The 26,750-nt window shown below is 59.5% G+C and overlaps 1 protein-coding gene across 3 annotated transcripts; it reads right to left on the minus strand.

Moving 5' to 3' along the window:
- Positions 1 to 1,460: 1,460 nt before the first annotated feature.
- On the minus strand, positions 1,461 to 21,584 carry PDLIM2 (PDZ and LIM domain 2). 3 transcript variants are annotated; one of them, XM_034761879.1, is made up of 11 exons: positions 21,087 to 21,215; positions 17,704 to 17,793; positions 17,161 to 17,305; positions 13,937 to 14,088; positions 10,380 to 10,449; positions 9,858 to 10,051; positions 9,553 to 9,637; positions 5,607 to 5,746; positions 3,765 to 3,910; positions 3,388 to 3,505; positions 1,461 to 2,414 (listed from the first exon to the last, which is right to left on the minus strand). In XM_034761879.1, the coding sequence occupies exons 2-11, from the start codon at positions 17,757 to 17,759 to the stop codon at positions 2,216 to 2,218; spliced, it is 1,305 nt and encodes a 434-aa protein (XP_034617770.1). In that variant the 5' UTR covers positions 17,760 to 17,793; positions 21,087 to 21,215; the 3' UTR covers positions 1,461 to 2,215. The 3 variants fall into 3 exon arrangements, with proteins under 3 accessions (XP_034617770.1, XP_034617768.1, XP_034617769.1); XM_034761877.1 differs by lacking the exon at positions 17,704 to 17,793 and having other exon boundaries at positions 21,087 to 21,584; XM_034761878.1 differs by lacking the exon at positions 17,704 to 17,793 and having other exon boundaries at positions 17,161 to 17,293; positions 21,087 to 21,583.
- Positions 21,585 to 26,750: the final 5,166 nt, after the last annotated feature.

Below are 26,750 nucleotides of genomic sequence, written 5' to 3' on the forward strand. Positions count from 1 at the left end.
CTTCAGATCACCTGGGCAAGGGTCTGATCTCTGTGCACTGAGAAGGGGAGGGCTGGTCCTGCAGGTACCAAGCCAGGTAGGCGGCCAGCATTCAGGGCCACATGCTCCGCAAGGGTCTGCATGTAGCTGTAGGGTGGTGGCCCATGACCCTTTCTTCCCTGGCACAGCGGGATACTAATGCCCCAGGGAACACGAGACATGGGCACACTGGTACCCGTGGCCTCTCCTCCAGCAGCTGGGTTGGAGCACAGGTACTGTGCTGGCCTGCCTGCCTCCCTCTCCTGTGCATCTGGCAGCCACCGGCCTGGTGCTCACCCTAGGGTCAGAACATACCCAGCCCCATGGGCCTGGACAGCCTTTGAGCTCTGCTTGCTAGCGCTGTTCTGCATCTCCGTGCAGGCCCCCGCATCAGGTAACCACCACCTGGGCAGGGAGCGGGGCCCTGCTCCAGCCGGCTTGCCTCCCCATTCCCCAGCCATGTCGTTTGCCAGAGGAGCCCACAGATGTTGCAAGAGTAAAGCTCCATGGGGCAACGCTGCTCTAACGAGCTCCCTGCTCTGCACATGCACTCAGCTGCCTGCTGCGAGGGGACCTGCCAGGTCAGGGCATCGCTGCCTCAGGATCTGACCCACTCCCACCCACAATGCACTGCTGCCCGAGCAGCCAGGGCATTCTCTCCCGCAAACACGCACATACACATACCCACCCACCCGCCCAGGAGGCTTTGGCCTGGCTGCACCATCCCAAGTCAGTGCAATGTGCTGAAGGGAAGCTGCTGCCCTCCAGTGTCCAGCTGCCCACAGTGCACTCAAAGGGGGCAGGTGACAACGGGCACTGCATTGTGCAGCTGCTGCGGCCTTCCCCTGACCTCCAAGCAACAAGCCCAGCCAGGCCCCAGACGCCGCTGCCAGCACCCGACCTGGGCTGGGACTACAGTGCAAACCTGGCTCCTGTGGGCCTGGGGCGCCCACCCTCACCCACATTGTATCCTGCACCCCGGAGCTGGTGGCAGGGAGAGGCCCCACTGCTGCTGGAAATCTCCCCAGGTTGCACCGGGCTGCTCAATTAACTGGAAGGTTGGCCATGGAGCCTCCCAAGTCTGCATTGGCCCCTGGGAGTAGAGGTGCCCACCCTTCCATACCCCACCCAGCTTGGCAGAATACAGAAAGGGACTAAGCCCTGCACAATCCCTATCATGGGAAGGAGGGACCCCAGAGCATCCCCCTACATCCCTAATGGGAAGGTGCATTTCCTCCACCTCCAGAGTGTGCCCCTCTGATAGGAATGGGTATTTCCCCATCAACCCCCTCTCTATTCTCCCCCACACACCTGTCTGTCTCTATCCTGACTCGGGTGGGTGGGACGCACCCCGTTCCTTTAAGCCCCATTGTTCCTGGGGAAAAAGCATGCTCTCCCTCCCTCTTGGCTGCATCCACAGACCAGACACAGGAGCGGGCGGGTGCGGGGCAGGTATATATATATATATTATATTTTATATAGAGATCTGGTTTAATACCTTTGAGAAGCTTTACAAAGTCAGTGTACAAAGCTGTGCCTATCCCATTCCCCCCTGCAATGCCCCCAGTACCTAAGTGTGTGAGCGCCACCCCCACCCTCCCCACTGCACCCAGACGCACGCACAGCTCCTGGCAGTGATCGTGAGAATGAGGCGATACAGCCATCCTACAGTGTCTCTCTGTATCCTGGAGGTGGCCTGGTGAGAGGTACGGGGCCGGCAGCCCTGGAGTCCGAACCCTCCGCCCACTGAGCAGGAAGAAGACAGGACAAGCATCTCCCACAGCTGGGCACCTTAGACCAGACACCTTTTAAGAAACAGGCTGAGAACCAAACAAGCTCATTTCTGCAGCTGGACAACCACCAGCTGGGACTAGCTGAGCAGAGGGATCTGGATTTGAACCGGTGACCTAGAGGCCAAAGGCCACTCTTTATCCCATTCCCACCAGCTACCCTATACCTAGCAGGCTCCCTCATCGGTCTCTCTCGATTGGCTGGCGGCAACAAGAGCAGCGAAGCCGACGGGCTGGGGTGCAGCGGGGACAAGGGGCTGGCAGCCAATCGAGGGAGGCCGAGAGCAGGACACGGCAGTGAGACTCCCAGCATGGGAGGTGGCATTTGTGCTTGGCGGAAGCCCCGGGGAGGGCGGGGGGCGCAGGCAGAGCCAGGGAGCCCCAGGCCCCATGCTCTCGGGTGCAGCTCAGGACTTGGAGGAGATGGCCGTGGCAGCGGCGGCGCCCTCCCCAAGGCCCTGGTAGCGCTGGCGGGCGTGCTTCTCGCAGTACAGCTCCTCGCCCACCCAGAAGTGGCCTCGCATCTTGAGGTTGAGGCCACAGTCGGCACAGATGTAGCAGGAGGGGTGGCGGTACCGGCTCTCCTGGATTCTCACCGCCTGGGTCCTGCGGGAGACAGCGTAAATGCAGTCAGCTGGGAGGAAGAGCTGGCCAACAGCATCCCAGCGCCACTGCCCCCAGAGCCACCCCTTCAAATCCCAACAGGGTCAACTCCGCCTTCCGTTCTCCCAAGCTACGGCCAAGCCATTCAAGCAACGGGTTCCTGCCTGCTCCGTGGGGACATCCCTGAGACCAGGGCACCTTCCTCTGAACTCCAGCCTCAGGCTGCTCACCATGGCATTGCTCCAGCCGCTCGGAGCAGCTCTCACTGCTTCAGTAACCAACCAAGCGGGACAGTAGCCCTAGAAGCCTTTCCATGTGCACAGAGACGCACGGAGAAGGGCGACCACGTGGCCACCTCCACCTCGTCCCTAGGGGTTAATGCAGCCAAGTCCCATGCCTAGCCACGCTTCGACGGGCAAAAGGGCACATGGGCTTGGGTCCGTGGGTCTGAACTGCCCCAGAGCCCGGAGAAGGATGGATCCCCATCTCCAATGCTGCAGACATTCGCGAAGCCTTCCCAGATGGGGAAACTGAGGCACAGAGGGGAAACGGGACTTGCAAAGGGCATTGGTGGCAGAGGTGGGGATAGAACCCAGGAGAGAGACCCCCAGTTCCTGTGCTCTCATTGCTATACCAGCGCATCAGCCTTCTGTATTCTGCCAACGCCATTCCGCGCCCTCACCTAGGAATATGGGAGGGGCAGGCTGCTCCCCACCTAGACCGCTTCCCCTTAGCCAGGAACTGAACCCAGGAGTCTGGACTTTGAGCACCAGGCTGACACTCTCTCCTGCCGCACGGAGATGAGGCCTGGCCTGCAGGAGCTAGCACTGGGGGCTGGAAGGACAAGATAGCCTGGGCTTGCTGCGAGTTCCCAACTGGGCTCTCCCCCCAGAAATCCTAGGATAAATGGAGCCGTCAGCCCGAAGGAAGGTTGAGGGTCTCCAGCGTCTCCCTCCCACGCATTAGCCACACTCACGTGATGCCGGTGCCGCACTTCTCACATGTGTGCAGCTTCTGAACCCCGGCCACGGAGCTGGTGACTGGCTTGTGGGTGCTGGGGGACAACTTGCTGGGAAAGGGGGTCGTGGTGCCCGCTGAAAAGGAGAGCAAGGGAGACATTAGGATCAAGGATGCACTCCCATGTCCACAGACCCTCCCCAGGTCTCCCCACACACTGCCCTGGACCCCAAAGACTAATCCTCTCCACCCCGACCCTTCCATCCATGCAGAACCCCATACTCTGGAGACTATCACACCCCTGCCCTTGCCCTGGCCCCTCTGCTCTCCTTTTCTGGACTCCTGCCTACTCCCTTCTCTGCCCCTCTGCTCCAGTTCCTTCCAGCCTCTGCTCACCTCCCCCATCAGTCTCCAGAGCCACCTGGAGCAGGCGAAAGGTGTTGGATTGCCGTGGAGCGGCCCGGATCTCACGGTTCTCCTGCATCATTTTATAGACCTCGGAGTCCTCCTCCAAGCGCCGCATGGCCAGCTCCGAGTCCAGGCTGCGGAGAGAGCAGGCCCTGATGTATAGCAGCCCCGCTGAAGAACACAGAGCGCCTAGCTACGTCCAGCCCCAGGCACCCAGCACGAGGTGGGGCAGGGAGCAAGATCCCGGCCAATCAGCCCAGCTAACCACCCACTGTGTGCAGCTACTCACCTGGAAGCCTCGGTGTTCCAGAAAGGGGCAGGGGGCTCGTCCCATCCCGACACAAGGGGCATTTAACCTCCCCTCACCTGTCGAAGCTCCAAGCGAATCCCCGTTGTGCCAAGGCAGCAGCAGCCTGGCCGCGGGCAGGGTGTTCAGACAATCCAACCCCCTCAGCGTGCCAGCTTGGGGACCCAGAGGTGACTGCTAACCCCCTATCCAGAGGGGCCCCTGGGGCCACAGTCCCCCATCGCTAGGGAGGAACTGGCAGGATCTCCCTCCCCCCTTGATTCCAGCCAGGATGAGGTACCTGCAGCTCCCATCCCAAGGGAGGAGAGACCCCAGCTGATGAGCTCCGCTGACAGAGCCAACTTCTCACCCCAGGCGCAGACAACTCTGTGCCCATCAGCCCGTCCCACCTGAGTTGTTCAGGGGGTGCCTTTCTAGCCCACACCTCTGCACTTCCTCCATGAGGAAACCCAGGGGCCACAGCCCAGCCAGCACTCTGCATCCCATACACATGGCCAGTTCCCCCTGTGGGTGGGAACTGGGAATTCACACCCCTCCAAATACCTACCCCAGGGCCCTGCCAAGGGGGCGAGCCTGCTGCCCCTTCGGTCTCTCTGTAGGCCCAGTCTCCAGCTCTCTGCACTGACGCTCCCTGGCCAGGGTGACGCCCAGGCCTGCCCTGCTCCTTCCCACGCACACCTGGATCAGCTGAGTTAACCCTTGCATGGCTCCCTGGGCCAGGGGAACCCCTGGTGACCAGGCTGGGGCCTGGGATCTCTGAGCAAGGATTTCCCAGCCTACCAGAGTGATTTCCCAGCCTACCAGAGGGCTTCCCCAACCCCACAACTCCACTCTCAGCCAGGGGCCCGTTCTCTCCAAAGGTGCCTTGCCTCACTCTCAGTTACTCCAGGGCTTGGCTCCCCTCACCACCCCCTGCCCCCCGCAATGCTGGCAGACCTCAGGCCCAGCGTGCGCAGCACCTTGGCAGAGCTCAGCAGAGCAGCAGGGGGTGCCGTGGGTCTGGACAAAGGTACGTTGGCAGGGCTGTGGGACTAGACTAACAAGGGTGAGAGGGCGAGGTAGGAACAGGACACCTTTAAGGAAGCGGCTCTGGTGATGCGGCTCAATCCCAACCTGACCCCCACAACCCCAACCAGACCCAGTCTCCCCAGGCTATGCACCCCCGAACTGACCCCACAGCCCCTCCCTCAATCTCCCAGCTCAGCTGAGACCCAAGAGACCCCTCCCCGGATCCAGATCCCACAATATGCCTCAGTCTCCAGCCCCCTCACTGCCCCGCTGAGGTGATTCACCTCGACCCAACCCCCCCCACACTCTCCAAATCAGTTCAAGGCTGGCACCGCTCTGCCAACGCCCCTTCGCCCCGAATGGCAGCATCCTCCGGGTCCTCTTGCCAGCCTGGCTTATGTCACACTTCCCCTGGAGCCCTGTGGGTCACAGACTGACTCCCCACAGCATCCTTCGCTCTGGGCTGGGTCACACCCCCCTCCCTGCCCAAGCCCCAGCTGGTGAGCCAGGCTTACCTGTTGCGGGGGCTGTACGAGGGCGAGGCCCTGCCCGGGGCCCTCCCCATCTCCCAGGGGCCGAGAGGGGATGGTGTGCGGTTGATCAGAGGCAGAGCTGCAACTGGAGAGTTGCTCGGGTGGCACAAGCTGCCTCGCTCCTGAGACACAAGAGAGAGAAGGAGGGAGCGTGAGGAGCCAGACCCTGAGCGAGGCTGGCGCAGAACTTGGGGACCCAGCCTTCCCAAGCCAGAGCTCTGCTTGCTAGGCCACGGCGCCCGTCCCGATGCCTTAGCAAGGGACAAGTCAAGCTGTGGATACTAGCGAATGGGATGCCGCAGGGCAGGGGTGCTTTGTGCAGACACTCAACAGTTCCATCCCGTTTTCATCCCACAGGATACAAGAGTGTGGCCCTTTCACATTCACCCAGGGCTGCATGGCATGCTCTGGCCACTAGAGGACGCTCCTGACCCACAGTCCAGACATCTCCTCCCAGCTGCTGGAGCGTTTCCCAGCAGAGCAAAGGGGACCCCTCAGACCTGCGGCTCCTGGCTGGGGAGACGCACACGGCAACGCCCTCCCTGTCCCGCAATGCAGGGCTGGTTTCCGGGGGCCCCCCAGCTGGGGCGTGAGCGGTGCAGAGAGGGCTCTGTTTGCTGGGGGAAGTGGGCAATGGAGAGATCTGCAAGAGGCAGACGCCCCGTCAGCTTGCAGGGGAGATAGAGGCTCTGCTCATCCTGGCACCATGCGGTGAGCTGCACGTGCTCATTCCACCCCAGAGCAAGCAAAGGACGTTCTGGGTAGTCACACCCTCTTGGAGCAGGCCCTAGAAGGGGTCTCCAGCCGCCCCACCAAGCCGGTGCCAGTTCCAAGGCCAGCCAGACCCTGCTCCCCTCCATGGGGATTGGAGGGAAACGGGGCCAGCACAGCACCCCTCCCTGCTTGCTCCCCACCCCTGCCAGAGCCCTGACTCCTTTCTGCAAGGACCAGCCAGCTACGCAGCACCAGGCAGACATGCCCCTCTCCTCCCTGTCACGGTGCTGCCCAGTGCCCTCTCTGCCAGTGCTGTGTCCCTGCCCAGCATGCCTATTTCTGTGCTGTGTCCCTGCCCAGCATGCCTATTTCTGGGTCATCTCTAGCCAAATCCAGGAGACACTCCCTTCCCCCCCCCCCAAAAGCCTGTTATTTTAAGCCTGTGCTGCTAGCCCAGAAATGCTCCTCCAACAGCATCTGCTCCTGTTTAACGGCCCTGGAGCCACAAGAAAGGCAAAAACCCGGATAAGTGGAAGCAAATGTTTCTGGGAGAAAAACTCGACAGAGCACATCCCGCAAGCCAGCAAAGCCCGACTGCTCAGCCTTCCATCCAAGGAGGAAAGTAGAGGGGTCTGGTCCCCTTCCCCAGGGCAGGGGATCTGGCTGGCTCAGATCTCTGCAAGAAGCCAAGCACAGAGCCCACGAGTGTGTACCTGTGCCATGCGCACTGCAACCCTCGTGTTCCCTCGCCCCAGAGTGGCCCAATAGAGATTACGGTGCCAATCGATCCCTTAGAGACTCTCCTTGCAGTTCCGCCTGCACTTTAAGCATCCATCCTCCCATCAGCGACACTCCAGCTCCCACAATGCAGCGAGGTCCGGCCAGATCAACGTGCCACATGCCAGGCCCTGTAGTTAACTTGAGCGTCCCAAAGACAGACCCTCGGGAGGCTGGGGGGTGTCATTGGGAATCAAGAGACAGGCAGGTTGGGGGTGATGGTCTAGCCTCTGGGGCCCTGTTTGCTGCTAGGAAGAGCTAAGCAGTTGCCAAGGAGCCATGTGGCTCAGGGAAAGCATCCCTGCTCAGCTCCCGCACACTGGGGTCCTGTCTCCCCATCTCCGATCCCACCCGCAGGGCCCCAGCTCTAGTGTGGCCTCCAGGCAGGGTGGAGCCCACCAGGGCCCAGAGACCAAAGCAAATAAACGCTGGGAAGGAACGAGAGAACAAACCAGCAGGGGAAGCCAAGGGTCTGCTGGGCCGAGCCCGCTGCCAGCTGGAACAGGCCATGCTCCAGGGCCACCATGCTTCCCAATTTGGGCTTGAAAAATATCCCCAGCCCCGAGAAAATAAAGAAAGCTAAGGAGGGGAGGGAGAGGGCCCCCGGAGTCAGCGGCTGCCACGGAGCGGAGCCAGGAAGAACAAGCAGCAGCAGCGCCCAGGCCCAGGAGAAACACGCTGGAGAGGATAGGAGCCAAGAAAATGCTGGGCCAACGCGAAGTGGGGCGTGCTAGGATGTGGCTCTGGGCACTATGCCACCGTAGTGCACAGAACAGGCCCCCCATGGGACAGGGGAGGCTACAGGGTGTAAGATATGGGAGAGTCCAGGAGCCAGGCCCCCTGGTGGGTCACAGGCTTCCCAGCACCTCACCCCGGGTGTAGGTTTGGCTAGAAAGTCTACTGGAGGCTTGCACTGCAACCTGCCTGGGCCACACTGCCCAGGCACCTCTGGGATAGGGAAGGCTGTACAGGGAGCCCAGTGGTGAGGAGCAGGGAACGGAGCCCACTGCCCCAGGGCAGCAGGGGGATGCAGCCCCTTGGAGCCAGGCTCTGCCAAGGGCTCATGGCTCAGGTACTGGGCTGCAGCTCCCCAGCCCTGAACTCCCTGGACCTGCAGCTGTGGTGCCAGTGTGGCCTTGCTATCAGCACAGAGAACACACCCAGGACTGGGGAGGGGGCACTGGGGCAGGCAGTATTCAGCAATGAGGGAGGGCTTTGAACAGAGATTGAACAGCCCCCCCCCCCCCCCAGAGGCAATGGAGCAAGCGGCTCCTCCAGGGAAGAGCAGAGGCTCCCAGGACCCAGCACGTGTCTTTGTGGAGGCAGCCTCCCTTGCCAACGCCCCTGCCTTGCATGCCCACGGGAAAGCAGCAGCATCTCCCCAAACTGGTTTTGCCTCCCCAGCCCTGAGCCGTTGCCTCGGAGACGCCAGGTAGAAACAGGCAAACATCCCCAGCCAGGTGCACTGCTGCCTGCGGGGACAGAGGTGGGATCCGGCTGCCTTAGTAACAGGGCCCAGTGCACGGCCTCAAGGGGGCGGCTGAGGTGGGGCAACATGGAGGCCAAAGCCCTCGCTCCGCCAGGAGAGTCCCTCTCGGGCAGGACAGGAACATGGAGACTGGATGGAGCAGGCGGGCAAAGCTGGATGGACCAAGGGAGGAGCAGTCAGAGCGCCAAAGGGCTGATGTGAACACCCCAATCCCCTCCGCAGTAAAATCCCCTCCTGTTGCCACAATGGAGCTCTTCCCCAATCCTACAAATACACCTGGACCCAGACCCAGACCCAGCACCGGGAGGGGAAGGGACAAACGCCCCAAGGAAAAATATCCCAGGAGAGGGGGGTTCAGAGACAGGCACTGGTGCAGATGGACAGACCACACCAATGAGTAGGACAGGGAAGGCAGTAGCGACACCCCAAATCAGCAACACCCAATGGCAGCATGTTTCAGATTGCTGCAAAATGGGTGGTTTGCCTGTGGAACTCGCTGCCACAAGATATTGTTGGGGCCAAGAGCTCAGTAGGACTATGAAGACGGACTGGACTTTGCTACGGTGAGAATGTCCAGTTATCCCATCTGACAAAAAAGGGACAGCCAGTGACAGGAATTGCCAGCTGGGCCCCTGGCACCCTGCTCCCCCTGCGTTCAGAAACGAAGCATCCCAAACTCTGCGGGGGAATTGGAGGAGCTTGGGTCATTGGCCCCACACAGGGCCTCACGAGGCTTCCTGCAGCGGCCCAGGCAGGGGAAAGAGACAACATAACTCAGACTCTCCCACACAGACACACCTCCGCCCCAGCACAATGCCAGGTCCCCAGGGTACGAAGCCAAGACCTGCCCCCTGCAGCGTCACACCCCAGCTCGACGGCGGGGGGATCCCCCCCAACACAGAACACTGTGCACCTGGGATGCTGTTACCCCAGTGCCCTCCTGCTCACCTGTCTGCTGCCTGGATGCTGATGCCTGTGGGGTGAGGGGGAGCGATCCTCAAAGACACTGGGAGAACTGGCCAGAGACTGGAAGCTGAAAGGGGGAAAAAAGTCCATGGGAAACCCATTCACAGAGGGGGGGGGGAAAAAAATCACAAAAAAGGGTCAGCTGTACCCCATCGCCTCCACCCTGCCAGCCCCCCCACACCTGTGCCATTCAAAGCCAGACACGTGGCACGCCCACCCCGCCTCTAACTGCCAGTGCTCGTTGCTCCAGCCATGAGCCTCTACCTCTCCCTGGTTCTGGGCCTTACCTGCGGCTGCACGCCACCGTCTCCCCTCTGCCCTCGGAGGGCAGGCTGGGCCTCTGGGGGCTATAGGGGCTGCCGGGCCGGTACCCGGGTGACGAGGATGAGAAGGGGCTGCCAGGCCGGGGGCTAAGGGATGCCGGGCTGGAGTAGGAGGACCTCACCGAGCCCTGGCTGTCATCCCTGGTTCGTACGACATCCTGGGGAAAGATACTGTCAGCCAAGTGGGCAGGGGGATGGAGCCACCCCACTCACCAATCAGGATGGCCTGGCTTCCTGTCACTCCCCCTCCTTTGGGGTTGAGCAGGAAGGACCCTTGTGTGGGGAGAGGCCTTGGGATGGGCAAAGGCAGCCATGCCCTGAAATCTAGGCCCAGGGCCATTAACAGGCACAGCACCCTCCCCCCTATGGGCAGGGCTTGGGGCCAAGACATGGAGCTCCCGCTGCCAGGTAGGGCTGGATGTTTCCACTCTCCCCAGGGTCTGGGGAAGGACCTGGTGGTGACTTGGGGATGGGAGGGGGTCTCACCTGGAACCGCATGGCCAACATCTCTGGGGAGCTCTCACCGTTGGTCTGTCCGGGAGAGAACAACTGGGACCTGAGTGCAGTGGAAAGAGGGAGGAGATGTAGAGAGAGTGTGAGATTGGCCTGGCTGGCCCCCATTCCACCTTTGGCGCCTTGGGATGACACCCGGGACCAGAGAAGGCAGCTGGCTAGTTACCCCCGTTCGTGCCCTGCCCTGAGGCCACGTTCCTTGGTATACTGTGTCTGACAGACTGCACCAACTACCCTCCCCATGGGAAAGCAGAAGAAGGATAAGCTGGGGGCACAGGCCTGGGACACAGGAGACCCAAGGTTTACTCCCTGCTCCACCACAGACTCTGTACCCTTGGGCAAGGCCCCTAGCCCCTCAGTCCCCATCTGTCCAGCGGGGTAACATTAATAACCCATCATCTTGTTTATTTGGCTGGTAGGAAACAGCCCGTTCCCCAGTGAGCTATTTACGTACAGCACCCGGAGCAACGCGGCCCTGATTTCAGTGGGGGCCTCAAGGTGCTACCAGAACAGTCTCCCCATCAGCGAGGAAGAACTCGGCTCACCCCAGAGGCCTCGCTCCACCCAGCACGCTCCCTATCCAGGGACCTAGAGGGCCACAGTTAGAAGGACAAAGGGTTAAGAGGACTTCTTCCACTCCTGCTCCTGGTCCCAGCCCAGATGTGCTGGACGCAGCGCCAGCCCCAGAGGCCAGGGGGAGGGGAATACAGGGCTGCTTCATATTCTCTCCCCCTCTCATCAGGAACCCGCTGGGGGCTTTGATGTAGCCAGGAGCTGGAATTCATTAAGGGCAGTTAAATGGAGGGGTACAAATGGGACTGTAGGAATGCAACATGACAGTGGGAGATGAGAGGAGTCATCCTCCCACATCCCATATGCCCATGAGCAGAGGGGCAGGGTGCTGGGAGTTCTGAAGCCTGGGCCCAGCCCCAAAGGGATCAGAATATAGGGACCAGCACTCCACCCAGGGAAAGGGGCCACACGGGGTTAGCCCCAGCCAGCAGGACACAGAGCAGACTGCGGGTGTCTGCTTGCCTCTCACACACAGGCAGACACGCCCAGTGGCAGCAAAAGGGCTTTCACAGAGGGACAGAGCCAGCTCCCGGGGCGAGGGTGTGTAAGCTGGGGGCGGCTGCTCAGGTGGGGCGCTGCTCTTCCCTGTGCTCTAGGGCTGCAGTACAGCGGTGGCCAAGGCGTGAAGAGCCAGAGCAGACGAGGGGAAGGGCCAGCAGCCTGGGGATGGAGAGGCATGGCTCCCCACCCTGGGGACCCAGCGGGAGCACAGGGACAGCGGGCTGGCTCTTAGGGCAGGCGGGGAAGGGAAGGAGATGAGCCAAAGGGCCCGGAATGAGAGGAATGCAGCCTCCTGAGCCGCTCCGGCTGGGTTTGTGGGTCTTGGGCCACTTCCAAGATACCATGAGGGTTTCCCACCCTTCGTCAGGAACCCGCTGCACGTCCCAGTCAGCTGGAGAGGACGCAGCACCGAGCAGAGAGGCAGCCAGGAGAGATGGGCTGGCGAGAGAAAGGGGCTTCATGCGTGTGGGAAGGGGTCTCTTGGGCAGGCAGCTCCCCAGGAGCTCGTGCACCAGCAATGGTGAAACTAGGCTGCACATGCCTGTGCAAGCGTGAATGCACGGAAGCTGGTGCGCACACGCATTTGAGCTGCAACTGCTGAGAGGGGATGCGAGCAAGCGTCCAGGCGACGCGACCTGCTGCAGAAGCGGCTGACCAGGGCCAGGCGGGGGCTCAGCCTAAGAGTTTGCCTGACGCTCCCAGGCACGTCCTCACCCTACAATGCAACCCCTGGGGCAGCCGGCCAGGCAGATTCCCTTGCCAAACAAACCCTTGCGAGCGCCGCAGATGGCGGGGGAGGGCCAGAGGAAGCCGTGAGTCAGGCTGGCATGTGGCCGCGCCCGGGTCAGCAGCGAGGTATTTTTAGGATGCACCCATCACACCGCCCCCCCCCCCCCCCCCGCAAAGACGTTTCACGTTCTATCTAGACAGTCAGAGTCATCAGGAGACAGCGCAAAGAAACTTTCCACCTCCCCACTGGGGCAGGGCCCAGCTGCCCAGCTTCAGGGGAAAGACAGCTCCTGGCCTCCCTTCCTCTGGGTCTGGCTTAGACCATAAGCATCAATGCAGCCGCTGCAGCCAGCTCATCCGGGCCAAGCAGGTGAATCGGGGAGGGTCATGGAGAGCCAGCCCCGGGGGCAACCGGATTGACAGACCTGCCATGCAGGGTCCCTCTCCTGCAGCCTGGCCATCCGGGGGGGCCGTGTCCAGCTCCAGCTTCCGCTGACTGGGGCCTGCCCCATGCTGCAAGGGGCTGTCACAGGACACCCCTGACCTGCCCCTCCCAGAGGCCAGAGGCTTGCTGGAACCAGTCAGACCTGGGCTGCAGGGCGGTAGCTGCCAAAGCTGCCTGCTCCGTCGTGCGCTCAGCATGCTGGTTTCCAGAAGCATCCTAAAGGCCCCCTGAGGCCAACAGCAGAGATGGCGTCTCCCGAAGCAGGGAGGAACAGACACGCTGTGCCTGGCACAGCCCCACCCTACAGAACCCCAGCCCTGCCCTGCATGCCGCCCGAGCCACAGCTCTGTGCCCAGCATGCCCCTGCCTCAGAAGCACAGCACAGCTGATCCCCTCACCCAGCCTCAGAGCCACCCAGAGCACAGCATGCCCACCCCATAGCATGCCACAGCCCCCCACCCACCCAGGAGCTACAGCTCTGTGCCCAGCATGCCCCCCAGCCCTCAGAGCTGCAGCATAAAGCCTGGCACAGGACCCCAAAGCAGTGATCCCCAGGGTGTAGCAAAGAGACCAGGGCAAGACCCCTCTGTATTCCAGCCTTGTATCCCCCATACAGGCCTCGGCTCTCTCTTGTACACTTCTGCTGCTCCATGTAAATAGAGGGAGCTGGAGCCCTGAACTCCGCTCAACCTTTGCCCAGGCTGGTGTGCTTCCACCACTGAGGAGCAGGGGGGAAGAACCCTCACCCCTGGCTCCACACCCTGCCCATGCAGGAGGTGTAGGCAGGAGCAGTACAGGGCTGAGCCCTGGTAATGGCGTATTGTATTGGGACATACATAGTGCTGTACCGATTTGTTAACTAACCCCCAGCCCTCCGGGAGAGGTGGAGGGATCACTACCCCACCCTGCACAGCAGGAGAAACTGAGGCACAGAGGGGGCCAGTAACTTGCCCAAGGCTAGCCAGTGAATCAGTGGCAGAGCTGGGAAGAAAACCCAGGAGTCATGACTCCCAGCTCCACCCCTTAGGCCTTGCTGCTGTGACGAAAAGAGCTCGGACTGATCCTGCTGGAGTGATTGCTAGTTTGAACTTGCACGACTCCAGATTCCTCCGCACTCTTCTCCATGACACCATAGACCGCCCCGACGCCCCACCTGGACGCTGCACCACTCCCCAGCACAAGGGGACTGGGGGGGAAATAGCGAAGCCAGACCCCCGAGTAGATCCCTGCCCTCTGAGGAACAGGAAGCAGTACAGTGCGGACACGGGCAGGCGGATCTCACCTGTCCACTTGAAGCTGGAGCCGGCCGGAGCTCTGCTTGATCTTGTTCTGCGCCTCCACATTGAGCATGTCGGCCGTGCTGTCGCCATTGATGGAGACGATGATGTCACCAGGTCGGAGGTCCCCTGCAGCTGCCTTCCCATGCTCCATCACCTGCGCAGCAAGGGGGCGGGGGAAGCAGGAGAACACCCAGGCATTACTGCAGAGAAAAACCGCCCTGGGGGAGACACAATGCCAGGGACAGAGGCCTGCCAGCCACCTCCAGCATACCATGGCACAGGAGACACTGCCACCCTTGCCCAAGCAACAGCGAGAGGGGAGGGGGAGATAAGCAGGGGGGCCTTCCCAACCTGCTCTGAACAGATGACACACACTGGCCCAAGCTTAGCCCTGCCTTGGGCTTGCATTTACCATCACCTACCGCCATGCCACCAGCTTCCAGATTTTCCCCCAGCTTGGCTTCTCGGTGGGACCTCTTCCAGCCCAGCCTCCGGCCCTGCCCATGGTTGGCCAGAACACACTAGCGGTCACACAGAGTAACTCTGCAGTCAGGAGGAGCCCAAAGGGATGGCCAAACCCTGCGAGTCAGCAGCGATTTCTCTACCTGCCCCTGGCCCCGGCTGGCTCAGAGGAGCCCTACATTCCACTCAGGGGCCTAGAGCTTTCGTCCCCAGACAGGAGGTTCCCAGACATCGTACCTAGACCTGGGGGAGGGGAAACCATCCCTGACCTGGAAACCAGATAGCATCCAAATACCCTGCTGCCTTTGGGAAGCGGCTGTCAAAATGGGGCCACAGTGTAGGGAGTAGACCTGGGGCAGAGGACACTGCTGAGTTTTTGAGTGGCTACCCGCTAGCCCTGCGGGTGAGACTCCCCAGGCACCCCTCTCCCACCCCCAACACTACATGCCTTACTCTCTGGCCAGTGCTCAGCAAAGCTGGGCAGTATTTCCTTTTATCCTCCTCCAACACTGTGCAGTCCCATGCATGACTATCCTGCTCTGAATACAGAATTATTCATTTCCCTGTGGGCTTCTTCTACAGTGCTCTCATTGCAGTCTTCATTCTTTGCAAACATGAATTAACAAATTCACAGAGCCCAGGAGGCGAGGGATGGTATTACCTCCCGCCCCCCACCCCAATCTTATTGGTATGAAAACTAGGCACAAAGATTAAAGCCAAAATTGTCAGCTAATTTTGGGTGTCCATTTGAGACACCTGGAGCCTGATTTTTCAGCATACTTAGCAACACGTAGCATGTTGTATGCTCACAGCCCAGCTCCCAACTCACTTCAGGCAAAGCTGGGAGCGCTCAGCACTTCTGCTTATCTGGTCTCAAGTTGGACACCCAGAAAATGAGGAACACACAATTAATGACCATCTGTCAAACAAATGTCCAGTTTAAGTGACTTTCCCAGCATCACACAGGAACTCTGTGGCAGAGGCAGGGATAGAATCTAGTTCTCCAGGACTGCATTCAACCACCTTACCTATGAGACCATTCTCTCTCTTCCTGCAGCCTCCTGCCTCATTCACTACACACCTGCCAACCTCTGCAACAAATGAGGCAAATTCCATTCTCAGAAACGGCTGAACCATTTTAGCTGAAACTTTCCAAAAAAGTTCAGCCTGAGATACCCAGTTGGCATAGAAGGTATCAGGCCAAAGGCTTAAAGTTTGGCTTTGGAAAACAGGGCCTTAGAATAGGAAATGTCCAGCAACCTTAACTGTAGGCCTCGCTACCGGCGCTACCTACAATAAAGTGACATGACTCTAGTGCTGGGGAAAGATGCCAGAGCGACAGCCGCAGGGCGTAAAAGCTTCTGAAAATCCACAGTACAGCACAGGATGAGTTCTGTCTTGCCAATGTGCCTCAAACCCTGATTCAGAGGGACCACCCCTAAAGCTGGGGGAGGGTGTTGAATCTCCATGGTCCAGCTAGTCCTTGGCCTCACTGCTAAGGCGGGAAGGGCTCTCGGTCACAGCCAGCCTGCTCACGGGTCCCAGCTGGTGACTTGGAGGCAGAAGGCCCCACCTCCCAGTCCTGATCTCTCCTGATAGAGGCCAGGTTTACAGTGGACACCAAGGCCAAGGCCAGAACAACAACAGAGAGAAACTCCTCTTGGCCGGGGGTGACGTTAGGGCCCGTTGTTTTTCTCCTCACACGTGCACCACAGGGACTTCTAGCCTGTTCCCACAGAGCAGGATTCCTCAAGGACGGTAAACAGGATCTGCTCCCAGGTCCCTTGGCACCACGCCCACTCAGCGGGCTTCCTCTGCAGCCCCTGCCCTTTGCCGATGGGAGAGCGAGCGGCTGCGGCATGGGGGGATGGAGAGGACAGCATGCCAGCAGAAAGATGCATGAGAGCCAGCCAGATTCTACTAGGGAGCCATGGGGAAATCCACAGGGAGCTCACCCCAGGATCAAGCCTGCCAGACCCCACACCAACGGGGAGCTGGACCCAGTGCCTGGGCTCTTCCCTTTCAGATCCCCACAGGAAGGCACCTGCAGCATCCCTGCCGGGGGACAGCCTCCCACTCTCTGCGGCTTCTTTACCCCCCCACCCTCCTGGACTGGCTGCTCTCCACCTGGGGCTCCTTGAACCACTGCAGCTAGCCCAGCACATGCCACTTAGCAGGGAGAGCCATAACTCCGGGCATCCCCCTGGCTTCCAGGCTCCCGTTCCAGCAGCTACTTCCAGAATGCAAAGCCGTGTCCAGCTGGGGGCCTGGCTGCCACCCTCTCTGCACGCCACCAGCCAAGATCCCTTTGCTGAGACCCCAGACACACCCTCAGGCCACTCCCAGGTGAGGCTTTAGAAGGTGTTCGCTACTCGTTAGCCGAACCTGGACAAGGCAATGTGCCTTGACATGGGTTTAACTGGGCACAGCACATTCTGGGTGGAGCCTAGTTTGAACTCGGCCAGTTTAACACGCCTGCGCTAGGCTGCTAACCCCGGTTGTCTAGCCTAGGATTTGGAAGGGTTAGCTAAATCCTCAGTGCCACTCCCCTTGCCAGCCCATCAGAAGCTATTCACCTCCAGAGCACAGGCAACACTCACCCTCTCATCCAAGGCGCTTGTGCAAGGCCATACAGGGATTCAGTGGCAGGGTCAATATTAGAACCCAGGAGTCCTGGCTCCCAGTGCCCCGCTGCCCAAGTGCCTAGAGCACACTCCAGCACAAGCAGACAAACCCCAGGACATACCCGTGTGGATGCTCCTACCTTGGACACAGTGATGGGCTTCCTGAAGTCCCTTCCTCCCGTGATTCGGAAGCCCCAGGGGGCCGGGCCGGTCAGATTCACCGTCATTGACATGGCGACGCCACCAGCGTCAGGCTGGGCAGCGCAGCAGCACCTGGAGGAGGATCTGAAAATGGAATGAGGCTGGAGGGGTGAGGAAATCCGGGGGGCAGTGAGGGACAAGCTGAACCCAGCAGCATGAGCACTTTAGGCTGTTGGGGAGTCCGGGGTTGAGAGAGAGATCTTTTTTGCCTCGCCCAAAGCAGGTTAGTGGCAGAACCAGCAATAGAACCCAGGAGTCCTGGTTCCAGTCCCACTGCTCTAAGCCACTAGATCCCACTCCCCTTCCAGAGGTAGAAATGGAACCAGGAGTCCTGACTCCCACCCCCTCCCAGCACCAAGCATTAGATCCCATGCCCCTCCCAGAGCCAGGAGCAGAACCCAGGAGTCCTGACGCCCAGGCCCCCTCCTCCAATCCCGAAATCAAAGCTAGAAGGGCTGCCCAGCAGTAATCAGGGCCCTCACCCTGGCTCGTCCCAGCGCTGCTCTCTCTTGCAGGGCAATCGGCACACTACGTTCATTCGCCCTGCTGCTCTTCACTTCCGGGGAGGACAGCTGCGAGACACAGAGAAGTGTCTTTCGCTGTCACAGGTTGGTGCTAACAGCCTCTGCCTTCCCCTTGCAGACCTGAGACCAGCCAATAAGGCTAATGGTTTCTTTTCCTAACCACAAGCAGCTGGGACGGATGGAGGGGGCTCCCTGCGAAGAAACACACTGTGGGCCCAGGCTGCTAGCTCACAGGGCCTGCTCCAGCCCCGCCCAGCCCAGCAGAAAAGGGCACAGAGAACAGGGATGGGGAAGCTCTAGCATCACCCTACAGAGGGATCAGGCACACTGGGGAAGGCACTGGCCGGATGGTGCCAGCATCAACCCAGCCTTGCAGGTGGCAAATTAGTCTCGTTCTGGGGCTGCCCCCTACACATCTCGAGGCCCTTTTGCAATCCAGAAAATGGGTGCACTGGCAGAGCCATCGGCTGGTAAACACGACACCTGTGGGGTGAGCCAGCACGCTATGGGGATGGGGGGGGGGGGGGGAAATCACGCACAGCAGGGCTTGGGGCAGACGAGGAGGCCAAGGGGACCAAGCCAGCTTCAGGAAGGAACCCAGCTAAGAACTCTGCTGGGACCCCGGGGAACAGGGACCTAGACATGGCACAGGAGTTGGCATAGCCAGGGTCCAGAGAGGAGCGAACCTAGGGCAGGGGGGCCTAGGGAGAGCAGTGCCAGGCTGTAGGACCAGGGCCTATGGAAGACGGCTCAGAAAGGTGGCAGAATGGATAGCAAGAATGGTGCTGTGGGCAAGGCGGTGAGGATTGGGGGGTGGGGAGAGCTGGTCAAGAGCATGTGTTGGAGAGGACCACGGGACTGGCAAGAGGCAGATGGTAATAGTGCAATGGCAGAAGATCTCTGAAACTTGAGCAGAAGGGAGATGGTGGGAGCAGAGACAGAACAGCTGCCAGTATCAGGGGGAAGGGAGGGTCAGAAGAGGTCTTGGCAGGTCAGTTCTGTAGGCCTGAGCCAGGCGGCCCTCCCACCCCCTGCACTGCCAGGAAGCAGTGACAAGACAACGCAGGAAGTTTGCAGCCACAGGTTTGAGTCATTTGTTCCTGTGGTTCAGTAGAAGCTTTTCAGCTCCCTGAGTCCGCCCCGGAGAGGATGCTGGGCTGACACCTCCATGTGCCAACACCGGCCCCCACCCCCACTCAAGGCAGGCTGCAGTGGTCGGGGTGGGGAGAGACTGTCTTGGCGGGACAGCACAACAACCCAGGGCTCTCAGCGAAGCAGCTGGTGGGGTCACCCCAAAGAACACACGAAGAGTCGGATCTGGGCAGCATCACGAGGGGGAGGCTGAGTTAGCCCATGTGGTGCTGCTCGTGTCCCAGCCCACTTTGTGCATCCTCTTCCGACTGAGGGAGGAAGGAAGGCCCCTGTCCCCTCTAGAACCCAAAGGGCCAATCCACCTGGCACTGCTCCCATCCCGCGGGGGCAGCCTCACTGCGCAGCCCCGGGGATGACCCGATGCTCCGCTCCCCCTCGTCTGAGCGGCTGGAGTCAATAGGTCAGATCAGGGCCGGTTCCAGGCACCAGCCTGGCAAGCAGGTGCTTGGGTGGCTGCTCTGGAGAGGGGCGGCACATCCAGCTATTCGGCGGCAATTCGGCGGACGGTTCCTCACTCCCGCTCGGAGCGAAGGACCTTCCGCCGAATTGCCGCCACAGATCGCGATCGCGGGGGGTTTTTTTGTTTGTTTTTGGCTGCTTGGAGCGGCCAAAACCCTGGAGCCGGTCCTCGGTCAGACACAACCCCGAGCGCTCTTGACCCCTGCAAGCCTTCACCACACGCAGGCCCCCTCCCCGGGGAGATTAGGTTCACATGCAGCTTGGCAGAGAGGGAGGAAGCAGGGCTGGTGGCCGGCTGGCCCTGACACCTCTTCCATAACCGTCAGGGAAACATCTTAAAAATCCCAGGCGCACAAAGAGGGGCTTGAGAAACCGCTGGGAAGAATTTCCTGTGCTTGGCTTTGCAGCGCCAGTAGGAAGCGCCTCCCCGCCAAACACACACACACACACACCAGATACAGACATGCCCTGTGCCTGGCAATCCTCTCTGGACTCCAGCAAGGCCCCCATAAGTGAGGAGGGTGGGAGTGGCAGGGAGGGAGAGAAGGGCTGAAACCACCCATCTCGCCCAACAGCAGGGTGGGCCTGTGTGCCTATGAGCGCCCAGGCAGCCATCCCAGAGGCTGGATGGGGGCACAGACAGCCCCTTTGCTTGTGACACTCAGAACCAGACAGGACAAAGCACTAAGAAAGGTCCCCTCTTGGCGTCCAACATCTCTGACCTCCGTGCCCCGCAGACACGTCCGCTACGTCACCCCTGCGAGCTCACCAGTGACTGGCGCGTACCCCAAGGCCAGCGCTGCCCACAGCATGACTTGAGGCACAGGGGAGACAAAAGGTGCTGGCTGATAGGCAGAGAGAGCCACCTCCATTAGCATGGGGAAGCCCTGTGGCTCGTACATCATGTGGGCAGCATGGCAGAGGGAGAGATTGCTCCTGGGTGCATGACACTTTGGCAGCAGCAGTCAGGCTGGATTAGCTCCCTGCAGTGCAACTGGAGGGGTGGCAAGAGGAGGCCAGGGCAGCACAGAATGGGGCTGTCTTTGAATAAAGAGCCAGGGCAAAGCTTGCTCGGCCAAGGGGGCATGCGAGCACCCTGTCAGAGAGCGGGGGCAATGGGGTGAGGAGGTGCCAGGACTCCTGCAACCAAGGTGCTCTCAGTGGCTGTCCTCCCCCCACATGAGGAAACAAGCTAGTTACTAGACAATCCCAAAATAGCTCCGGTCCTGGCTCCCCGCCGTAGCACAGCCTGTCATTACCCCACAGCCCTAAAGCCCGAGAGACACTTTCCAAGTCTGCAGCGCAGCAGACAGGGGTCAGAGTCCAGAGACCGGACAAAGCTTGAAGCTGCCGGCTGCGCAGGGGGGCAGGGAGGCTCCCAGGGCCCAGGACACCTGCAAGGAGAGGCCAGAGCATCTGCAGCCCCTGCCAGCTCCTCTTATCCAAGGGCTGGACAAGAGCCCCCCACCAGCGTGTGCCTGCAGCCCCTTGCCCGCCCCGGGTGCCCCCACCCCCAGAACCCCAGCACAGGACAGGCTGGGGGGCAGGGTAAGTGACCAGATAGCAAGTGGGGACTTTTTCGGGGGGTAGGGGGTAGAGTTGCATATATAAGACAAAGCCCCTAATATCCAGACATCCAGGCACCCTAGGGCAGGAGCCAGAGCAGCCCAGGAATCCCAGCCCCCCCGGCGGGCTCTCCCTGCACCCTGACAGCAGCCCGGGGCACTTACCTCGGGGCAGAGACGCCGCTTCTCCCTGGACTCCCCGACCCGGTGCGGAGCGGAGCAAGCAGCCCCCGCCCGCGGGCTTCCAGCCCAGCCGCTCTCGGCCCGGCGAGCAGACGGCCCGCTCCGCGGTGTCCTTTGCAGGGGCGGCCCGGCGCTAGCAGCCTCCTCCCGCCCCATGGGCAGGGGCTGGCCGCTCGGCTAATGAGATAATTGGAGCGGCATGGGCGAGCCGGCCCAGCGGCGCCACCTGGCGGCGCAGCCCCGGCCCTGCCGCCCGGCTGGGACGCCTGCGGTCCCTCGGGTGGATCCCAGGCACAGGGGCTTTCTGGAGCCGGGCAGCGGGAGCTTGCACAGGCCCCAGCAGCTCGCATCCCATTGGCGAAAGTGACTCAGGCAACTAGGGCCCCCCCATGTCCCCACAGGGCCTGAAGCCCAGAGCTTTGTGGGCACCCAACTCCTGCTGACATCAATAAGAACAGCCCTACGGGGTCAGACCAAAGATCCATCCAGCCCAGTATCCTGTCTTCCAACAGTGGCCAATGCCAGGTGCCCCAGAGAGAATGAACAGAACAGGTAATGATCAAGTGATCCATCCCCTGTCGCCCATTCCCAAGAAGCTCAGCATCACCCCCTTTTACAGATGGGGAAACCGAGGCAGAGAGCAGGAAAGTGACTTGCCTGAGATCACCCAGTACCCAAGTCAGGAATAGAATCCAGGTCTCCCAAGTCCCCGTGCAGTGCTCTAGGCACTAGGCCGCAATGCCTGCCTGAAGTTAAGCCCCCTACTACCCTTGCCAAGCAGGGCCTAAGTCACTCCTGGGTGCCTCATTGGAAAGCTCTGGGAGGCGGGCGGGCGGAAGCCCATCTGCTTCTAAAGGCCCCTCCCCCAGCCTTCCGGGAGGGATCCCTGGACCCGAGATCCAAATGTGTGTGGGGGACAAGTACGAAATAACAGGGTCAGGAGTGAAGGCCAAAGGTGCAAAACTAGGGATCCAGAGGGGGACACCGAGCAGAGAACCCTGGCTCCTGGGGGTAGCCCACAGGCACCTGTGTGACCTAGCGGCTCTTGGAAACCTGAACCAATGGCAAGAGTGACCAGAGCAGAGAATGACAATCACACACACACTCCGGCACACACCGAGGCTGGAAAGGAACCAGACTCAGCTGAGGCTAGTGGTGAGAACAAAGGGAAGTCATGGGGCCCGTCAGGCTGGCTCTGGAAGAGAGACTGAGGTGCCCGTCTGATGGGGTGGGTGGTCAGCTGCTGGCATGGGCTGCCCAGGACAGGGCGGATTCCCCGTCCCCAGCAAGAGGATGGATGTCTCTCTAAGAGCTCCGCTCTAGCTCAAGTGACTGGCTGCAGGCAGGAATCACTGGATGGAATTCTCCGGCCAGCTGGTGGGACGCAGCTCAGACTGGCTGGTCACAAGAATGGCTCCTGCTGTCCTTACGATCTACGAGGGAGCACAAGTGGGGGCAGGATGACAGAAAGGAGATGGCATAGGGGCTTCAGAGGCTCACACAATCCTTCCCCACCTTCCCGTTTCTCCTCTGTAGACACCGTCCCCGCCACAGGCCCCACAGCCCTGCGTTCATTACCTCGGAAGAGCCAGATTGCAACACCAGGGTCACAGGCAATGTTGTCTGTGCTAAGGAACTGTGCCCAGCCTCATTGACAACTGACTGTGTTGTTATTTCTCTCCTCCTTCCTCCCCACTGTAGCTCCTTGCCCCTCATCAGGGTGGTGGCAGGTTGAGGGATGCTCTGGAGGATCTGATACGATTAATTGGCTGTGTGTGCGTGCCACTGCCGTCTACTGGGTAGAATCAGAAGTGCTCATCTGTGTGGCATAAGCACTACACTGCTGCCGGCTGTTGGAGAATCTCCTTTCGCTCAAGTGGCAGGGGCCTGTGATTTCAAGCAGGGAGAGCCGAGTTCTGTGCATGCTGCTGGTGTAATGCTCTCTAGCACATAGCAGAGGAACCGTGGGGCTGGAGATTTGTTACAATAGCTCAGCTAGTCCCTCCTGCTGGCAGCCCCAAGACAACCTGGAGTCCTCAAATCCTGACATCCTCTAGGCACAGCTCCACGGAAATGCAGCCACCTCTACAGTGGGAGGTAGTGACCTGGCAACACAGCGCAGCCGGTGTGTGAGGGGAAACCTCGGCCAAAGGCAAACTCCAGCCTGTCAGGGAAATGCCCTGGACCCTTTAATGGGAAGGCAGGGCAGACAGAACCTGGGTTTACAGTTCCACACTTAATAAACAGCCTGGCACATGGGTTAGCTCCTTCTGATGGGGAACAAAGTGCTCCCAGGATTTGAACCTGTGGCTCTGGGGAATCTCAGTTGCCCACCTGCTGGTTGTATCCCAACACTGTCCCCTCCAGTGATGGCACTCAGCAGGTAAATAGCACTGCCTGCTGACTATTCTGCAGCCACGCAGTGCAGAAGGGCTGACGTTGCACCTGTCATTACAGCTCCTCCTGCCTGGGTGCTGACCTGAGGACCACCTGCCCCTATCCCTCCCCCTATACACAGCTCCCGGGCCTAGGGACACCCTGCCCACTCCCACTGATTCAGTGGGGTTTCCTGGTGAGTAACTCAGAGCAGAAGGTGGCTGCCAGTGTGTCCAGCCCTGCTCAGACTTTATTCACTGGGGTGCGGAGAGCCTGCCTGGAACCCAGGGCCCACCTTTCACTTGTATGAAATGGGGGAAGTTTGCAGCCACCCTTGTTCCTAGCGAGGGCCAGTTATGTTCCAGCTGGGGAAACTCAGAGCCTTCTCTCAGTGCCTGGAGATACTAGTGTCCAGGAATCCCGCCCGTGTGTCCTAGCACTGCCCCTAAGATGGGTCAGTGTAATGGCCTGTGCGGCCCAAATCACTGAGACCCCCAACTGGCTCTGCACCCTGCCCATGGAGGTCCAAGGCGAGCTCGGGGAGAGGCAGCTCAAGGAGGCCAGGCCTGGAAAGGGGTGGTACAGACATTGGGCCAATGTTGTCCTGACCCCTGGGTTGAGCCAGGCCCTGTTGAATCGACAGCCCCGACCACCAGAATCACTACAAGAGATTCCAGGGTAGGAGTAGGCTGGTCCTGCACAATTGAGGCCGGGAGGCTGCCCGGGTTGAGTGTCTGTGAGGGAGCAGCTGGAGGCTCCTAAATCCCATCTGCCCCAGCTCGGAGCAGCCCCATCTCTCATAACACGCCAGCACCCCTTTGCTCACGAAATAACCTCCTGGTGCTCACAGAATGGTAAGACTGGAAGGGACCTGGAGAGGTCATCCAGTCCAGTGCCCTGCACTCATATTATTTAGACCATCTGTGACGCATGGCCAGAAAGGGTTAAACATTCTGCAAAATAAACGACCTTCAAAAGACATGTGAGGAGATAATGTTTGTGTTTTTGTGTATTTACATACTTATGAGTAAGGTAGACAATGTAATCAACAGTCGCTGTCTATGCTGCATTCTCATAATTCAGAGGTCAAAAGAGCATCCTATCATGTAAATGAATTGTAAACATGGGATATCTCTGTATTCATCTCTCTTTGAAATGTATAGCAAATACTCTGTGAATGGTGGAGGAACAAGCAAATTGCCTTATGTTAATTCTATGGCTAAGTACCAATGATGGACTTCCTCCAGTCATCCTAATTACCTTTTGAACTCCCAACTAATCAAAAGACATGAAAGTGTATACAAGATCCTTAGGTCCTGATTCTGTCATCTCAGATCTGCTTAAGCTTCACCAGGGGAAGTTTGAGTTGCAAGACTGAGGTCCCAGTTATGCTGGTACACCCTGAATATGAGATTTGGACATTGGACTATAATCTATGAACTATTTCTGAAAGAACTCCTTGCAACGACACAGCTCACCATCTCTGCTATGAATCTGCACCTCACTGAATTGAACTCATGTCTATATGCATATTGATCTTTTAACCATACTCCCGATCTTTTGTTTTTTAATAACTTCTAGTTTAGTTAATAAGAATTGGCTGTAGTGTGTGTTTAGGTAAGATCTGGAATATTCAATAACCGGGGAGGTAATGTGTCCGATCCTTTGGGGTTGGTAGAACCTTTTCTTTTATATGAGGAAATAAGATTTACAGAAATTTTCATCATATTTGATGTAGGTACCTGGATGGAGGCTGGATCATTTTAAGGGAACTGTGTTGTTTGGACTTCTGAGTAACCAGTAAGGTAATAGAGAAGCTGTTTTGTGCTGGTTGGTAAAGCTTCGGCATATCCACCAGCTTTATGGGGATTGTCTGCCCCATTCTTTGCAGTTCACCCTAACTGAGTGACCATAGCTGGCTCCCCACAAGGACCCTGGTCACACCATCCCTGACAGGTGTTTGTCTAACCTGCTCTTAAAAATCTCTAATGAGGGAGATTCCACAACCTTTCCGGGCAATTTATTCCAGTGCTTAACTCCCCTGACAGGAAGTTTTTCCTAATGTCCAACCTAAACCGCCTTGGCTGCAGTTTAAGCCCATTGCTTCTTGTCCTATCCTCAGAGGACAAGGAGAACAATTTTTCTCCCTCTTCCTTGTAACCACCTTTTATGTATTCATGCTTGGCCTGAGCAGGTCTGACAGGGCACATCGTGCCCCATGGTCTGCCATCACCCACCGAGTGTGAAGAGATGCTCTAGGGGGTGCTCAGCCTGCGGTGACTGGCGAGCAGCCGAGCTGATACAGAACAGAAATGGCTGCACCCAGCAGAGGGCAAGGGGAGCATGATCCGAGCTAGGACACTGCCCGCTGCTCAGAGCAGGTCTATCACATGCGGTGCATCCTGGCATTGGCAACAAGGGCGTCTGCCTCAGGGTTCCACTGGCCACAAGCTGCCCTTTGCCCTGCTGCATGGATTCCCGCCCGTCCCTGACGAACACCAGGCGGGGCCTTCGCATGGGGTGAGGCTGATCTTTAATAACAGAGGACAAGCAGATCAGGTTTCCATGGCCGGCTCTTTACAGGCAGCTTGGAGGAGTCTGCCCTCCCCGCGTCCCCGTCCCACCCTCCACTCATGCAGGCACAGGGTTCAGCACAGCACGCTGGGTCCATGGAGGTGCAGAGGGGGCAGGCTCAGTGCCCGCTTCCCTTCAGAGGTCGTGGTGGAGCAGATCTGGTGTTCTGTGCCCCCAGGGAGAAAGCAGCGTCCCGCTTTGGGGTTCAGCTGGAGGAAAAGGACTAACAGCCCCTTCCCCCGGGATGCAGACGCCTTCTGCAGCAAGGCACAGATTGGCAGATATTTATTGAGCGGGCACAGGGCGAGACTCCCTGCCAGGGAGAGCCCTGGGGGCAGGGATGGGGACTGGTCCCCATTAGAGGGAGCCCCCTGGAGGTAAGGCTGGGGGACTGGTCCTGTTAGAGGGAGCCCCATGGGAAGTGGCTGGTCCCCATTAGAGGGAGCCCCTGGGGAGGGGAGGGACTGGTCCCTGTTAGAGGGAGCCCCAGGGGGGGTAAGGCTGGGGGATTGGTCCCTATTAGAGGGAGCCCCACGAGGGGTAAGGCTGGGGGATTGGTCCATGTTAGAGGGAGCCCCACGGAGGGGGTAAGGCTAGGGGACTGGTCCCCGCTAGAGGGAGCCCCATGGGGGGGGGGGTAAGGCTGGGGGATTGGTCCCCACTAGAGGGAGCCCAAGGGGGGGGTAAGGCTGGGGG

The sequence above is a fragment of the Trachemys scripta genome, chromosome 2, assembly GCF_013100865.1.
Source record: "Trachemys scripta elegans isolate TJP31775 chromosome 2, CAS_Tse_1.0, whole genome shotgun sequence".
Lineage (NCBI taxonomy): Eukaryota > Metazoa > Chordata > Testudines > Emydidae > Trachemys > Trachemys scripta.

What these genes read in the sequence shown, in the direction of transcription:
- PDLIM2 (XM_034761877.1), bottom strand. Translation starts at nt 21,454, where the DNA reads ATGCGAGCTGCTGGGGCCTGTGCAAGCTCCCGCTGCCCGGCTCCAGAA. An exon ending in ACGGTGGCGTGCAGCCGCAG is followed by an intron (nt 9,638 to 9,857) that starts GTAAGGCCCAGA and finishes TCCCCCTTTCAG; the next exon opens with CTTCCAGTCTCTGGCCAGTT. An exon ending in AAGTGCGGCACCGGCATCAC is followed by an intron (nt 2,415 to 3,387) that starts GTGAGTGTGGCT and finishes TGTCTCCCGCAG; the next exon opens with GACCCAGGCGGTGAGAATCC.